The sequence below is a fragment of the Chrysochloris asiatica genome, unplaced genomic scaffold, assembly GCF_000296735.1.
Source record: "Chrysochloris asiatica unplaced genomic scaffold, ChrAsi1.0 scaffold00023, whole genome shotgun sequence".
Lineage (NCBI taxonomy): Eukaryota > Metazoa > Chordata > Mammalia > Afrosoricida > Chrysochloridae > Chrysochloris > Chrysochloris asiatica.
In genome coordinates this window covers 17,692,182-17,710,200 of record NW_006408541.1, presented here as the reverse complement: position 1 = coordinate 17,710,200, position 18,019 = coordinate 17,692,182, and the positions used below count along the sequence as shown (strand labels likewise).

The 18,019-nt window shown below is 45.7% G+C and overlaps 1 protein-coding gene across 1 annotated transcript in view; it reads left to right on the top strand.

The window, feature by feature from the left end:
- Window positions 1-18,019, top strand: part of DNTTIP1 (deoxynucleotidyltransferase, terminal, interacting protein 1) — a 34,720-nt gene that overhangs the window by 11,891 nt on the left and 4,810 nt on the right. The window contains exons 4-10 of the mRNA XM_006839248.1: window positions 3,398-3,496; window positions 10,059-10,127; window positions 10,334-10,390; window positions 10,628-10,686; window positions 11,283-11,328; window positions 15,232-15,290; window positions 15,388-15,448. Coding sequence (XP_006839311.1) covers window positions 3,398-3,496; window positions 10,059-10,127; window positions 10,334-10,390; window positions 10,628-10,686; window positions 11,283-11,328; window positions 15,232-15,290; window positions 15,388-15,448 — 450 coding nt within the window. The remainder of the gene's footprint in view (window positions 1-3,397; window positions 3,497-10,058; window positions 10,128-10,333; window positions 10,391-10,627; window positions 10,687-11,282; window positions 11,329-15,231; window positions 15,291-15,387; window positions 15,449-18,019) is intronic.

Here is an 18,019-nt window from a genome sequence, read left to right as displayed (position 1 = left end):
CACATGAAAGTAAAATTTTGCTAAAGATTATATAAAAGTGACTGCGACCAGACATTGGCAGAGAACCTCCAGAGGCTTAGGCTGGATTCAGGAGAGGATGTGGAATGAGGGATATCATTGCTGACGTCAGATGGATCTTGGCTGAAAGCAGAGAATACCAGAAAGATGTTTTACCGACCCATAGCGATCCTATGTACAACATAACAAAGCAGTCCTGCGGCAGCCTCACAATCTACATTTGAGTGAATTTCTACATTTGAATTAACTACAATTGCTACATTTAAGCCCAGTATTGCTGCCACTATGCCAGTCCATCTCATTGGGAGCCGCCTTCTTCTTTTTGTTCGACCCTCTACTTTACCAAACATGATATCCTCCTCCAAAGACTGGTTTCTCCTAACAATATGTCCAAAGTATAAGAGACAGAGTCTAGTATGCATACATAAAATATAAGAGCCAGGACACAAGTAGTTATGTGCACAGCGATATACATTGCAGCACTATTGACAACAGCTTAAAGACAGCCTAAAAACCCACCAATGGAAGAATGGATAAACCAGCTTTGGTACATGCATACAATGGAATACTATGCAACAGTGAAGTACAACAATGAATCTGCAAAACCTGAAGGACATTATGCTAAGTGAAATTAGTTGATTACCAAGGACAAAGATTGTATGAGACCGCTATTGTAAAAACTCAAGGAAAAGTTTTCATACTAAAAGAAACACTCTGATGGTTACTAGGGGTGAAAGGAAAGGGAGTGTGATTCACTAGCTAGAGGGTTGTTGTTGTTATTAGTGCCATTGAGTTGGTTCCGACCCATAGCAACCCTGTATAGGGTTTCCAAGGAGCAGCTGGTGAGTTTGAACCAACAACCTTGCAGTTCAAACAAACGACTTAGCAGCCTGGCGCATTAACCCACAGTGCCACACCAGACTAGAGGGTAGAGACCTGTTAACTTGGGCAATAGGGATGGCAATATACAAGAAGGAGATTGGCAGCAAAATGATGAAGACAGGGAGGTATGAATGGGCTAAGGGGGAGAGAGATAAATAGTGATCTGTACACAACCTTGGAACAGCAGTGTTTGTGTGTAGATACATGGACAGAGAACAGGCTGAGTGGGTATGGGAGAAGAGTGGGATAGATATGTTTATATATCCCACCAGTAAAGGTTTGAAAGAGGATGTTTGTATATGGGTATTTACCTTTCCTACAAACACAACTATGAATGTGGTGGAGTATATAGCAGGGAAAATGATGAAACTTCTTAAATATTATCAAATATCTTAAGGCAATGAGTTGTTGGGCCTCGGGGCTCAGGACTATAGTCACAGGAGACACCATGGTCACTTGGCAGAATAGCGTCCACAAAGACAGTGTTCTACATCCTGCTTTGGTGAGTAACGTCTGGGATCTTAAAAACTTACTGGTCTCTCCATGTGCAGAAGAAAGAAGAGTTATGAGAGCTGAAGAAGCTTGGGACTCATGGACCATGTGAACTTTGGTCTCCACAACTCTGAGACGAGAAGAACTAGATGGCACCCAGCTACCACTCCCAACTGCACTGAAAGGGATTACATTAGAAGGTCCTAGCTAGAGTGGCAAAATATGGAAAATTCCAAATTATTTAAAAAAAAAAAAAAGGACCAGGCTCACTGGTCAAAAAGAGACTGGAGGAACCTGAGACTATGGCTCTCGACCCTCCTTCAGGTCTAGGAAGGAACTCACCCTCTTATGGCCCAACTTTCAGCCAATGAGTGGTGGTGGGCATGTGCCGTGGAGTTGGTTCCCACTCATAGGTACCCTGTACAGGGTTCCCAAGGATGTAAATCTTTACAGGAGCAGAAAGCCTCATCTTTCTCCCTCGGAACGGTTGGTAGTTTCGAACTGCTGACCTGAGGTTCGCAGCCAGACATTGACAGAGAACCTCCAGAGGCTCAGGCTGGATTCAGGAGAGGATGTGGAATGAGGGATATCATTGCTGATGTCAGATGGATCTTGGCTGAAAGCAGAGAATAACAGAAAGATATTTTACCGACCCATGTTTTACTAGAAAGATGTTTCTAGTTCGTAGAAACAACACTAATAAGGTATGCTGACTATGAATGATGGAATGGTCAATTATTCAGAATCAAAAGGACCATATTTCCCTAAGGACACAGCTGAGAAGAGCCAGGAAAGAGTGGAATGGAAATAGGAACCACAGTGAGGAGGCAGGATGACTTGTTGCAGGGAGGGGATTGTAAATATGGAGATGAGGCACAGTATATGATTTGTTCTGTGTAAACTGATGGTCTTATCTGTAAGCAATCCTGCAATTCACAATAAAGTTTTAAAAACGATGTATGGAGTCCTGGTGTGGAGTTATGGGTTAATGTGCTGTTCTGCAAGGTCGGTTTGAACCACCAACTTTGCAGTTCAAGCTCACCAGCTGCTCCTTGAAAACTCTATACAGGGTTGCTATGAGTTGGAACAGACTCAATGGTAGTTAACAACAACTAAACAGATACTAAACAATTGCCCCCAAAAAAGTAACTTGATAATATGATAAATCAGAACAAAATCGTTTGTAATCTCACCACTATTGGTTCAGTAAGTATTTTTATAGTTTTAATATATATGCTGGTAGTTCTTTTGTCTCCATATATTTTTTTGCTGCAATACATACAGAGGCTCACGCTGTATATACCAAACGTTTGTAACTTGCTTCCTTCAAAACCAAAACAAACCTGTTGCCATCAATTCAATTCCAACTCACTGCGATCCTGTAGGACAGAGTGGCGCTACCCCATCGGGTTTCCACCACTAATCTCCACAGAAGCAGACTGTCTCGTCTTTCTGTCATGGAACAGCTAAAGCTGTTGGATTCAAACCGCCGACATTGTGGCTAGCAGCCAAGCTCAGAACTACCATCATTGTTAATGATACATGTTAATTTTGACAGTTGCATAATATGTCATTGTATGGATATGTCATTGCTTTCTTTAACCTGTAGTTGGATGTTTAGGTTAAGCTTTGATTTTGCACTGTTTCCACATTAATGCCGTAGTGACCATCCTTGGGGCAGCTCCATGATTACGTCTTGAAGAGAGGGGATAGAGTACAGGGTGGTAGTGGTGGTGGTGGCTAAGTGCCGTCGAGTCAGTTCTGACTTCTAGCAACCCTGTATAAGGTTTCCAAGGAGCCGCTGGTGAGTTTGAACCGCCGACCTTCAGGTCAAGTGCTTGTAGAGCCTGGGATGTGAGTCTCAGCCCATGTGGTCCCCAAACTGTGCTCTTAATTGCTTTTCCCTTCTGTTTGCAAGTAGGATAAACGCTGTGTTCTCTAGCTGTCTCCTTCAGGTGAAGGTGGCAGCACCCCTGACCCCGTCTGCTGCTGTGCTTCCTCCTAGTTCTTCCAGAAAGCAGCATTGAACGTGCGAGACAACATCGGGGAAGAAGTGGATGCAGAGCAGCTGATCCAGGAGGCTTGTCGCAGCTGCTTGGAGCAGGTGAGACCAAGAAGAGGAGATGGAGGCACAAGGCCTAGCTTTCGGGGCTCTGTTAGAAAACATGTTCCCATCATTGGTGGCATCTTTGGGAATGCTCACTCAGTAAGTCATTGACACCCATATCAGGCTTCAGCTGTGGCTGACAGAGAAAGGAAGGAAAGGGACACTAACATGTATCCAGTAACTACTGTATGCTAGACACTGACTGAGTAGTCATTATTTCATTTGCAGAAAAAAAGTAACTATATAAAAGTTCCAATTTTACAGACGAAGAAGCCATGGCTTGGAATAAGCAGGTGTTAGATTAGCTGAAGTCTGTGTCCCTTCTGTAAGTGCTTGGTCAGTCACCTTCAGTAGTGTGACTCCTTTTGGTATCATGGGGACTGTCACTCTTCCTGCCTTGCTGCCTTTCAAACTGTGGTCAGGAAGCGTGACAGCAGAGCTACAAATGGCTCTGTTCCCAAGACCGTTGTGAACCTGCTAACATGTGTCAGATGCTGTTAGTAGTAGGAATTGTCAGCATCCCTCAAATTCCGTGCTTAATGGTGAAACCATTCACTGTCAAAGATGGAGTGCTTTCTTTAACCTTGTAGCTTCATGAGAGCTACAAGGGCGCATTTGAGTTCGGTCCTTTGAGGTTAGTGAAACAAGAGAGAATTGGCTTCTGGAAAGTTGGCAGGCTGTCTACTTAGGCACAGCCGTAGAAAGAAGCAAGCCCAGGGCCTTGGCCTCACCTCTGAAAGGGGAGAGCGCGCTCTCTCTGTTCAGTTCAGTGAAAGCCCTGCCGGTTCTCATAGAGGAGTTAGTTCACGCCTTCACTCTGGGACTGCGGTGTGGTGTGATCACTGTGACGGACGTTTGCTAATATTATTACTTACATAGTTATAATATCTATTATTTATTGAATCAAGATTAAATTTGTAAAAGCTTTCATTGTTGTTTATATCCCAAAATGCTTTCTCAAATGTATTTATTTCTTCAACCAATAGTCCTTTAATGCATACTATATGCCTGGTACTACACCAGGCCCCAACAGTGATGTACAAAATGGACACACTCCTTGCCTTCAGAGCCATTGACATCACTCAGATAATCACAAACTGTGAGAAGTTTTGTGAGACCGTATATTAGAGGCTGCAGAACCCAGGGGCAGAAGGGAACACAATATGCCCAAGGAGCAGAAGGAAGCAGTGTTGCTGGCTGTTGAAGGTGAAGAGAAAAAGAATGCCCACCAGTAAGGCTGGCAAGAAAAACTGAGACCACATCAAGCAGAGCACTACACGTCAAATGAAAGATGTGGAGTTGTGAGCAGAAAAGTGTCTGCATGAATAATTTCTTTTAGAAAGATCAGCATGGGGCTGGTCCCTGTAAGTTGGAGGTTGAAGATATCCCAACTATTCGACTTTTCCAACATGTTAGACCCCGCCACAGTCCTTGATATCAGTCACCACTCCTCCCTCCTCTCAAGTCCCAGGAGTCATTTCTTTGAAAAAGATCATCATGGGGCTGGTCACTATGGGTTGGAGGTTAAAGATGTCTTAACTGGTTTCTTTTCTGACATGTTATACCCCTCCACAGTCCTGGCTATCAGTCATCACTCCTCCCCTCCCTCAAGTCCCAGGACTTTGCACATGCTGCAGTGTCTCACAGAACTCACAGCTGTCAATGGAAATGACTCACGCAGTTGTGGAGACTGGCAAATCCCAAATCCGTATTCAGAGGTCAATCTGGAAGAATCTTGTTGCCCATGTAGTCTCAAGAGCTGAGGAACCCAAATGTTTTGGCAAGTCAGACAACAGGCTGTTGATGCACAAGACTGTGGAAGGTGGGGAATCAGATCAGGCGATGGGCCGAAAGTCCCAGGAACTGATGGTCAGATGTCAGATCCAGAGCAAGAGGGCGAGCTTTTCCAAAGCAGTCGCAGTCCTATCAATTGGAGCCAGACCACACCCCCAAGGGACACTAAAGGTAGTGACTCAAGTCACACCCTCAACTAAGGTGGGGGCATTCTTAATACTTAGATCCACTGTGATCTTTACTCCTTGTTGTTGTTAAGTGCCGTTGAGTCGGTTCCGACCCATAGCGACCCTGTACAGGGTTTCCGAGGCTGTAAATCTTTATGGGAGCAGAAAGCCTCATCTTTCTCCCACAGAATAGCTGGTAGTTTCGAACTGCTGACCCTGAGATTAGCAGCCCGATTTGTAACCACTACACTACCAGAGCTCCTTGTTAAATGAGATCATAGACATTAATTACAGCTAACATAGCATATGGACATGCAACTTGGAACATCCTCGGTATTAAGTGCATGGTGGGTACAGCCATAGTTAGAGTAAGTAGCTCTCCCTCGCAGCATTGTTGTCTTTCCTAATAGGCACATTGCTGGTAGGATCCAAAATTGTACTGTGCTTCAACAGAACCACCACGTGCCCCTAGAGACACGGCTTGGATTTTGTGACTGTTTCCCCAAGTGCTGTCATGTCACCTTGTCCCCTTGTGTTTTCACACTAAAGCTGTTCCTCATCCCCAGCAGAGAAAGCTCCGACCTTCCCTGGCAAGTTGGGGCAGCTGGCATCCTGGGCTCCTTCCCAGGTCTCTTCTCTCAGTTGAACTGTCAGTGGCCAGAACACTTGGAACTTTCTCAGGGTTCCCGTTTCTTAACTGCAACCAGAACATTTTGTTGTATTAGCACACACTTCAGACCAAACATGAAGCACTTAGATTGGGGGTTTTTTGTCTTAGTTTTGGTTAATTTGCTTTTTTGACTCAATTTGCTTATTTTCATTTCTGAAACCACATCTTGACCGTTTCATCTCATTGTTGTCAAGTGGCGTCAAGTCGGTTTGAGCCGCCATCCATGCAGTTAGGAGTCCAGTGCTTATCCTGCACCATCTCCATAGCTGCCCATTTATGGTATCTCTGCTTAAAGCCTGTAGATCATTAACTAAACACTCATTGTGTGTTACCTACTGCTATCGTACTAAAAAGAGAAAATTATTAATTTTGATGAAGACCGTTAAAAGTAATAATGTCTATTGACATTTTGATACATTTCCTTCCAAAATCAAAACCACTTGCCATCCATTCATCTCTGACTTACGGCGATCCCATGTGTGTGATACAGTAGAAGTACGTGCCATAGGGTTTTCAATGATGGATAGTTCAGAAGTAGATTGCCAGACCTTTCTTTGGAGGTGCCTCTGGATAAACTTGAATCCCAACCTTTGGTTTAACAACCACACTGGACTGCCTCAGGGTGGCCCGGGAGCTAGTAGAAAAGAGCTTCAAGAAGGGTTTGTTCAAAAACTGGAAACGGCCTCGATGGCCATCAACGGATGAATGAATAAACAAGCTAAGGTGTACACAGTAAAACACTACACAAGGATTAAAGGCTTCACTCGGATCCATGTCATAAGTGTAGAAAGGAAGCCAGCAGATTTGAACCTACCTACTTTGAAGCTGCTCATCATGATGAAACTCAGACACAAAAATAAAAAGCCAGTTTCCAAAGGCAGCAAGAGGTCTACAAAGGCTATTAGGAAGAAAACAACCTGCAAAGTTTCCTCTGCTTCCCAGCTTGTTCACTACAATGGTCATGCCAATCAAGAGGGAGAATTAAAGGAGAAAAGAGAGGAGTAGATGAGAGAGAAGCAGCAGGCTGCCCGGGATCAAGAGAAACACAGACACAGGACCATCAAGAGCTACTGTCAGGATGTCATGAGACACCACGAAGAATTTGAGATCAAGGAGGTAGTTTTGCAGGAAATAAATTGTTTCCTCAGCTGAATGATGAAGCCACAAGGAAGGCTTATTATAAGGAATTCCGTAAGGTGGTGGAGTATCTGATGTGATTCTAGAAGTCTTGGATGCCAGAGACCCTTTGGGCTGTCGCTGCTTCCAAAAGGAGGAGGCTGTCTTACAGCAGATGACAACAAGAAGCTGGTCTTGGTCTTGAACAGAATTAACTTGGTACCCAAGGAAATTGTAGCAAAGTGGCCACCTACACAAGGAAGACTCCCTGAAATGCCTCGTAACATGGGTAAATCTGGAGGACATTATGCTGAGTGAAAAAAGTCTATCACAAAAGTATAAATACTGTATGAGGCCACTGTTATAAAAAGTCAAGAAAAAGTTTCTATAAGAGAAAGAAACATTCTTTAATGGTTACCAGAAATGGGAGGGTAAGAAACAGAAAATCACTAAGTGCAGAGTTGTTGTTGTTGTTAAGTGCCGTCGAATCCGTTCTGACCCATAGCAACCCTGAACAGGGTTTCCAAGGGCGTAAATCTTTATGGGAGTAGAAAGCCTCATCTTTCTCCCACAGAGCAGCTGGCAGATTCGAACTGCTGACTTTTCAGTGAGCAGACCAATACGTAACCACTACACTACCAGGGTTCCTTATAGTACAGCATTGTTGTTAAGTGCCGCTGAGTCGGTTCTGACTCATAGCTACCCTGTATAGGATTTTCAAGGTGTGGCTGGTAGATCTGAACTCCAGCCTTACTCATGGTTCAAACCATCCTGTGGTCCAGTGCTTATCCTGTAACACCACATCAGGACTCCATGTCAGTAGAGCATACAGAAGGCAAAATTATTAAAAAGTTTTAGCCATATAACTACTCTTAATACTTGGAGAGGATGAGTCATTTGGCTTAGAGACTTAGGACCATTGTCTTTGGAAACATCTAGGTCAGTTGGCATAACAGCCCACAAGGCAATGTTCCATATCTACCTTGGTGACTGTTGTTGTTAAGTGCTGTTGAGTTGATTCCGACTCATAGCGACCCTGTATAAGATTTCGGAGGAGAAGCTGGGGGGTTTGAGTCCAGTGCTGATCCTATAGCGCTACATCAACTGGGATCGTAAAAGTTTGCAAGGACCCATCTAAGTTGCAAATATTGGTCTTTCCCCATCAAAGACAAAAAAGAATTAAGAAAATCAAAGAAACAGTCCAAAGGACTAACCTCAGACCACTGAGACCAGAGCAAGCTGGCTGTCACCAACTGTTCTGATTGGGATCATGATAGAAGGTCCTAGATAAAGAAAAATGTGGAACAAAACTCAAATTCAGAAAGACCAGATTTACTGATCTGATAGATACTGATGGAACTCCCAAGACTGACCCTTAGACAGGGGGAACTGGAAATGAACTCGCCCCAGAGATCGACTTTCAGCCAAACCATAGACTTAGCAAGTGAACCCCAGGGAGGGAGGATCAGTCAACCCCGTGTGAGACGAAAATTTAGCACGTGGCTAAATACAAAGTCAGGAGTCAGGAAGGAGAGAAAAGAGGCACCTGGGAATGAGGAACCCAGGAAGGAAGAGGAAAGTGTTGCATTGTGGGGATCACAGTCAGTATCATGAAACAAAATGTGTCTGAGTCTTTGGATAACTAATTTGCTCTGTAAACTGTCACCCAGACCGCACTGAAAAGTCTGTGTTTTAAAAGCGGTCCCAAAAGCCCAGCTCTTCACAAGGCCTCCAGGTTCCCCCTCCGCTGCCTTACCACACTCCTCAATTACCCTGCTCCCTCTGACTGGCCATTTTCTCCCTCAAACAAGCCATGTTCCCAGCTGAGGGCTTTGCTCTCTTTCCTGCTGCTGAAACATGCTCTCCTCTGCTCTCTTCATAGCAGGCTCCTCAGCGAGTCCTGCCTGAAGTAAGCCTCCCCTCAGATGGTTCTCTGTCGCTCTACCTGGGGCTTTTCTTTATCCTTCAGAGCATATAGTGTGACCAGAAATGACTGTTTCTATTTTGGTTGTTTGCTGATGATCCAGATTACCCACAGAATGTAAACTCCATAAGCTAGGGCCCTGGCTTGACCTGTTTACTGCTGTGGGCCCACCGCATAGCTACCAGGAACGCCATCGTTGCTGAAAAGAAAAAGCATTTTGCTGAGGAAGATGTGTGTCTTAATGCATTTAGTTAAATGTGTGTGTGTGTGTGTGTTGTTGTTGTTGTTAGATACTGTAGAGTCATTTCTGGCTCTATAGCGAGACTGTATTGGATTGACACGGCTGCCGGTCTTTATGGGAGCAGAAGACTGGTAGGTTTGAGCCGCTGACATTGTGGTTCGCAGTCCAGTGCTTATCCTGCAGCACCACCAGCGCTTCTTATATATGTTGTTGTGAAGTGCCATCACGTCAGTGCTGACTCATAGCAATCCTGTGTAGGAGTGGCTAGTGGGTTTGAACCGCCAACCTTACGATTCAAACTGACCTTTTGGTCCAATGCTTATCTTGCAGCCCCACACCAGGACTCAGTATATAGTATATATTTACATGGGTGAAAGAAAGAGTTTACATCAAAATGTTAACAATTTTCTGTGTGAAATGAGATTTCAGGTTTGACTTGGTTTTTGGGGTTTTTTTTTACATTTTTAAATTTTTCAACAGTGTTCATTTTTTAATGTTTTAAGAACTAGCTATCTTATTGATAGTCCTGTGGGGGGGTGCCATTGTACTGACCATTCAAATGTTTTACCTAGCTTGGAGTTCTAAAAAGGAGGCACAGGGTTCTCACCCGATCCCAAATGATAATTGTCGCTGCTTAATCCCTCTAGGCTAAGCTGCTGTTTTCCGATGGTGAGAAAGTCATCCCCAGACTGACCCATGAGCTTCCAGGGATAAAGGTCAGAGTCACCACTGCACCCTGGGGCACTGAGGGGGCTTCCAGAAGGTCTGCATTGCCCATTTGTAGGACCCAGTCCACACAGAATCACCCAGGGAGGACAGCTGAGGCCTGAGCAGGATGGGGCCACAGCAGGGAAGGAGTCCAGAGCTCTCTCCTGCAGCTCTGGCCTTCCACTGACCTGCTTCTCTCCTCCTCCTCCTCCAGCGGGGCCGACAGACAGAAGAGGAATGTGCCCATCGAGGAAGCCCCATCCCCAAAAAGGTAAGCCTGTCCTGGGGTCTGGCAGGAAAGGGCTCTGCAGCTCTAGAAGGTTCTGAGCCCCTCCTGCACCGCTGGGCCTTTCTAGACGTGAGCAGCAAAGACACTAGAAACACTCACCACCCCCTCTTTACACTCTTTGGAAAACCACCTCCACTCGGAAACCCTGGCCCTACCAATGGGGGAATGAGGGGGCTTTTCCCACAAGGTCAGGCCTCTGACAGCTGTTCTTTGTGACAGAGGAAGGGACGGCCTCCTGGACACATCCTGGCAAACGACCGGGCAGCCGCCGGCCTGGTGTGAGTAGGACCCCCAGTGTGGCGTGGGCAGACGTGGGGAGTGGAAGCGGGTGGCCCTGGAGGCAAGGAGGAGCTCTGTGCCTGGCAAACCCAACTCCCAGCTCCATCTAAGTGGTGAGCCTGGTGTGCGGGGTATGATGAGAAGGCAGAGAGGAGGAGGCTGTTCTATTGTGGTTTTGCCCCAGAACAGCTCAGCCCGTGCTTGACAGAACACCACAGTGTTGGGTGCTCCAAGCATCCTACATTCCTTACTATGTCTACTGCCTCCTGCTGAAGAAGCTGTAACTGATTTTGCCAATAAGGAAACTGAGACCCGATACCGTGCTCAAGGTCCTGTGAGTGAGTACAGGTCAGAACGGTACTGCACCGGCTCCAGAATGTCGCTTTCAAACATTTTTGAAGCAGCAGAATCTTTTATTGAAACCTAGCGTGGAAGCCCAGTACCCATAAAGAGTTGCAGCCACTGGGGAATCATTTCAGATGAGTAGGACAGGGAATCGGATTACTGACCACTCCCCAGAGCACATGAGGGGCTCCCAGCAGCAGCTGCAGCTCCCACCTTGGAAAACTCACCTCTCTTCTTTCCTTCCAATCAGATGGAAACCAAAATCCTGTGAGCCAATTCGCCGAGAAGGCCCCAAGGTAGGGTGATATAACCACCGCCCCAGGGAGACCCACCCAAGGCACAGGGGCTGGGCTGGTGAAAGGTGTGTGTGCTCCATTCCAGACTTGTCTTTCCCTGTTCCAGGTAGGATCAGAATCAGGAGCAAACCTGAGAGAGGAGCTGAGTTTTTGCTGGAGAAGCCTTCTCCCTAGACAAGCTAGTCGATCACTATTGCTTATTAAGTGGTTAATAAGTGACGGACATGCTTCAAAGCTTTTGTATGGATTATGTCATTTAATCTTTACACCTGTCTTATGAGGTCAATTCGGTTACCATTCTGTACACCAGGAAACTGTGTTCTCCACTTGTCTTGCAGAGTTCTGAGGCTTAGAGACTTGGCCAAAGTCACATAGCTTCTGTGTGGGAGAGCCAGGTCTCCGACCCAAGGCCCGTTGACCCCAGAGTCTAGTCTCGTAGCCATTAGCTCTGAGTTGTCTCCAGAGCAGTGGTCTGCACACTCTTTTAGCAAGAAAATCCTATCTTCAGCTACAGTGGTGTATGGCAGTGCACTAAGGTAGCAAGAACACCGCGGTCTGGCTCAGGCTTGCCCTGCACACATTGGCTCCCACTCGGCTTGCCTTCCTCTCTGCTCCACAGAGGATCACTCTTCTCTCAGACTCTGCCTCCCTTAGAGCTGTTAGTCCTCCATTCTCTGGGATCTTTCTCTTCCTCTCCAAACATGCCTTCTCTGCCTCTTGTGCATACGAGGACCCATATATGTGGGTGTTTCCCCAGAACTCTCCTCTTGACCCACTTCTCTATCGTAGGTTCCTCTCTCTCACTGACTCCTAGCCATGCTGTGTAGAGTTCTCAAGGCTGTGCACCTGTAGAGAATCTAAATTCTCCACACTACAGCTTCAGAGGCCACCATGCCATGAATTAAACTCCCAGACCTCTCTTTCTAGTTTAAACTTGTATATCCATCCTACTGCCTGATGGCTGCCTCTGCCTAGAAGTTGCATTGTTGTCAGGTGCCATCGAGTCGGAACCGACTTATAGCGACCCCATGCATAGCAGAACGAAACAATGTCCAATCCTGGGCCAACCTCACTACCGCTGCCACACTTGAGTCCATCAATGATGCCACCTGGCTGATCCATCTCGTTGGGGGTCTTCCTCTTTTTCTCTGACCCTCCACCCTACCCAGCGTGACATCCTTCTCCAACAATTGTTTCCTCCGGACTATATGTCCAAAGTAGGAGAGACGAAGCTTAGCCATCCTGGCCTCCAAGGAGCACTCTGGCTGCACTTCTTCCAAAACAGAAGTTGCATAGGCATTCCAAACTCAACATCTCAAAAAGAGAGTGCAGAATTTTCCGACCAGGCCTTCTTTTCCGTCATCTCCCTTCGTTACCTTTGCCTCTTCCTTCCCTTACCTCCCTGTATTCAGTCAGGTCCTTGATGATTCCACCTCCTGAATGTGGTACAAGTCCTCGTCTTCCTTCCACATGCCATGTTATAACAGCTCTCAACTGGCCTCCCTCCTCTGTCCCTCAAATGCATTATCCATTACGGGGAAAGTGAATTGCCTTGAAAGCAAGTCTGTCTGTCACTCCCTGTTTGGAGGCCTTTAGCAACTCCCTACTGCCTAGAATAAATAAAGTATGAACCCTGAACTGAGCATTCTTGGGCCCTAGACCCTCTACTTCTCTCTGTAGCCCCATCAGTTGCCACTCCCTAACTCCCTAACAACACAGAATTGCTCGTTGTTTTCCCAGCTAGCCACGCCAACCTCCCCTGCCTTTGTCCAAGCTGCCACCTCATCTAATTCATGCTCCTCCGTTCACAGTGAGCTTGGGAATTAGCTCTTCAAGGAGCATCCCTCACTGTTAGCCTCAGAAAGTGCCCTGCGCCTGTCTATATTCTAGCCCACGGTTATCTGCCCATATGTCTGGTCTCTCTGTCTCCGGTGCCTAGCACCAAACCAAAACCAAACTCACTGCCATCAAGCTGATTTGGACTCGGTGGCCCTGTCGTGGGTTTCTGAAGCTGGAAACCTTCGCAGGAGCAGCCAGCCTCATCTTTCTCCTGTGGAGCAACTGGTGGGTTTGAAATGCTGACCTTGCAGTTAACAGTCCAGTGCTTATCGTACAATGCTCAGAGCTCCTAATACTTAACACAGGGCCTAGCATACAATAAGTACTCAGTATCTGTTTTTCTTTTTTATTTATTTTATTATTGTTGTCGTTGTTGAGAATATGCCTAGCAAAGCATACACCAAATCAGCAGTTTCAACGTGGATCCTTCAGTGATGTTGATTACCTTCTTAGAGCTGTACCCCCATTCTCCTGCTCTCCCCCTTCTTTCATGAGTTGTTCCTCCCCCCTTACCATAAACTCACTGCTCTCAGGTTTCCATCTAAACTGTCAAGTACTCAGTCTCAAGTAAGCAGTCTGCCCTGAGCATTGTGCTCTTATTTTAATGCTTTACTGTGAATTCTGTGATCGTTTACATGGGAGGACATCAGCTTCACATTGATCCTGTCGTATATCATCTCCTTGCCATGGTTACAATCCCTTCCATGCGTCATCGATCAACCAAAGGGTACACTCCACAAGCCTGCCCCCCAGTTGCCCACACACCGTCCCTCTCTCTCTCCAGGTCCAAAGTCTCCAGCTGCTCCATCTCCCCATGTCATTGTCTCGGCCTCCAGCCCTGGCATCACTGCTTCTCTGGGTAGGGTTCTGTTCTCTGCTCTTCTCCTTTGATGGTCCCAGGGACCTCCATTCCTAGACTGTAAGGTTAATCACTCCCCTCCCTTTGCCCTAAAATGTCCACCTTTACATTTCCAGCCCTTACAATCAGTCCTGAAAACAATTATTCACTATTGTATCACAAGAGACCTATCCACATCTCCTTTCATCAGCCCTGACTAGGCAGAATGGATACTACTCAGTGGAGATTCTACCTTGCTCCACGCCCTCTGAATCTAGGTTCCCTTTTGAAAGCTTGTAAGCCAGTCACTTCTTGCCTCTGTAGCCCCCACCCCCACCCCCATTCTGGGTAACCAATGTCCAAGTTGCCCATCCTTGTCCTCTCTGGGTACAGAGGAGGTGGGAATGATCCTTGTTGTAAAGATTTGTTCCCTCTTTTGAGCTGCTGCTTCCATAGGTGTAGGTCAAGTTCATCAAATTGTGTCTGATTATTCTTTTTCCCTCTTCTTTCTTCTTCTGGTTGAGCTCTGATCATCCAGCCGTTGAAGCCAGGTCAAGTGGGTATTATCTGCAAGTGTGGGTGTTCTTATGCATATGCCCTCTTTTCTTATCAGGTGGATGTTTCACTGTCCACTCTAGTCCTGTGTGGCTATGTTGCTAACTCTGGGTCCAGGAGGCCCCTGGACTTGGCACACTGCTGGCCAACCAGGTCTCCACCCGGGTTCACAGGAGTCTGTTGAGCGTTGTGTTGTAGGGCTTAGCTCGCAGCTTCATTGCTGTTTTTCCCTCAGTTCCCCTTATTGGTGATGAACATAGTCACCAATCAGAGCGTGTATTCCCATTGAGTCTTAGTCTTAGAAGGGGGTTTGCCTTGAGGGGGACCTGACCACTTGCCTTGATATCTCCTGGGCGAGCCACACATTGTGCTCTTTTAAGAACTATAAGAAGTCAAAGTGACAATAGCCAACTGGCACAATTAGAGAGGAGGGAGAAAATATTTGCACAACTCCAAGAAGTTCATGTGTGGCACTGGATTGTACGTGGAGAACTGTGGAATGGGTGTGTGTTTCCCTGTATGTGTTCCCAACAACAAAAGCAAAATGAAATTTAAAATCAACTGCCTGTTGAATAAAGGACAGGGTCATGGTGGGAGAGGGCAAGGGGAGGAGTGTTGGGGTCTGCCCAGCAAATGACGCCTCCCCTCAGCAGCCGCTGTGATTTTTGCAGTGGGACCCAGCTCGGCTGAATGAATCTACCACCTTTGTCCTGGGATCTCGAGCTAACAAGTAAGTCTGGGAGCTTTGGTGCTAAGGAAGGGGCATGGCAGGTCCCCCACTGGAACTACAACTGCTGGAGGCCTTACCCTCATCTGTTACTTTTCAGGGCCCTTGGCATGGGGGGCACCAGAGGGAGGATCTATATCAAGCACCCCCACCTCTTTAAGGTAGGTGAGTGGTGGAAATGAGCCTGGTTCTTGCACTGGGAGGAGCTGACACAGAGAAGCTGGGGACCCACACAGATCTGGGAGGCAGGAGGTCCAGAGTGGAGCTGCCGGTCTGCCTTTTGTCATTTGTCCATCCTCTCTGTGCAGCAGTAATTGAGACACTCCCTGCATTTCATTGTATGCCAAACACTTTTTGAAGCTACATTAAGTCCTGGAACTGGCTTTAAGATTGGTATTATTATTATTATTATTAATTTCACCAAGGAAAAAATCAAGGCTGAGAAAGGCTGTGTGACTTGCGCGAGGTTACTCAGCCAGTAAGTGAGGACTTGTTCTTATTCAGCCAATAAGAACGGCACTGGTTCTGACCCTGAGAACAGCTATGCTTTAGTCTCCACTGGGGGGAGTGGGTCACGAAGCCCCTCGCCCTCTTCTTACATGAAGTTGCACTTTATCAGTCACAGGAGCTGCTCGATTCATTGGGAAAACAGGGCAAGTATATGGAAGGCCTGCTTCTCGGCACCTGTCCGTACGGTTTGGGGCCTACTGCCAGACCGCACAGCCCATTTGGGTTCCAGAATCATAGGATCTGTCTACCACTTCTGTCCAAGTTTGCAAAGTCTTTAAAGGGCAGACCTGAAGCAGGGCTACCTTCCCATTGCCCTGACACCTAGACAACTTAACCTGCTTGCGTCTTCATCATTTTCCTCTGTTTTTCACCTTTTATTGTGATATAAGTAAAGGTTTACAGAGCACACCAGTTTTCCATTCAATAATTCATACACATTTTGTTTCATTGCTTGCTATCCACACAGTGTACTATCATGCATCTCACTCTGTCTTTCCTGTTTCCACATGCTCCCACTTACCCCCCTTCTGAGCTGCATCTCTGGGCAGATGCTGCCCGCTTGATCTCAGATGGCTGATAGTCCTAAGGAGCGCGTTCCTCCATTGTTCACCTTATGGGCATTTGGCTGGAAACGGAGCGGAGCCACAGGGTGTAAGATAGTTCCCGCTTTGAAGGTGACAGTGGGGTGATAATCTCAGGGTTTCATTGTCCTTTCTTAGTGACTTCACACCTGCTGTTCCATTCACCTGGGTGACCTTCTTCCCCCACCCGTGTCTGTCTGTTCTGGAAGATCCACATCCCCTTGGACTATCTTTGAATTCCTGTTACATGATGGTTAATTTTTCTTGGGGGGGTCAGGATTAGGGTTATAACTAGGTCTAGGCTAGGCCTAGGAATTTGTCTAGTGTTAACAGTTATGGTTAGGATTAGGGTTAGTGTTAGGGGTGTAGGCCTAGGGGTTGTGCTAGAGCTAGGAGTAAGACATCGCGGTCTAGTTTTAGAATTACAATTAGGATGTTTTGTTTTGTTTTGTTTTGTTTTCCTTGAAATCTTTTTGCTATCATTTCCTCTTCATTTGGAAGTTCTTTAATTACATTATCTCTTTTTACTTTGGTTTTATGTTGTTGTTACAAACTGCTATCTCTGGTTCCCTATTCTGAGCCTTGTAGGTTTGTTTTACTTTGGGCAATATTGTCATGTGTGTTAATCTCAGGTTGTTGTCTGCTGTTGTTTGTTCTCTGTCCATAGAACTCCCGTAGTATTTTGTAGAAGGTTGGTCTGGTTTCTCATTCCTGTTTATATGGAAATATCTTAAGTTTGCCATCATATTTGATAAACAATTTTGCTGGGTTTGATTCTTTTTTTCTTTCAGAGTTTTATGTTACCCCATTGTCTGCAGGATTTCTGCTGAGAGATCAGAGTTCAATCTTATTAGTTCTCCTTTGTTGGTAACTGCATTTTCCTAAGCTGCTCTCAGGATTCTTTCCTTGTCTTTGGTTTTGAAAAGTTTAATTACAATTTATCTTAGTGATTTTCTTTGGGGGTCTGTCCTGTTGGGGTTTATTCAACTTCTTGAATGCATATCTTCTCACCTTTCATGATGTTATCGTTAAGTGCCATGGAGTCAGTTCCAACTCCTAGCGACCCTGTAAAGGGTTTCTGAGGAGTAGAAGCCTCATCTATCTTCTATGGAGCAGCTGGTGGGCTCGAATCAAGGACCTTGTGGTTCATAGTCCAGTGCTTATCACATGCAGCCACCATGCTCACTTCACGACGTGAAGAATGTTTTATTCGCAACAACTCTCTGACAGTTTTCACTATAGTTTTTTTGTTGTTATGTTGTTTGTTTTTGTCTCTTCTTGTTCTGGAATTCCAATCACACATAAGTCTTTGTCTCTTCATAGTGTCTCACATAAATCTTAGGCCTTCTTTGGATTTTTTTGTTGTTTCTCATATTTTTTTGTTTTCTTAAAGAGATTCGTTTTCATTGATTCAGTTCTACTTCTTTGTCCTTTCACGATATAATCCATTTCTGAGGTCTTAGTATTAATCTTCAGGCTTTCTATTTGCTGTTTTTGTATGGTTCCAGTTTTTTTTTTTTTCATTTATTTTGTCAACTTATTCTTACAGTGTTTTCCTGAATTATTCTAAAGTTTTGTCTGTAATTTCCTTAATTTCATCTTCAGTTTTCTCATTCTCTCAATCTGTTGAAGGTACCTAAA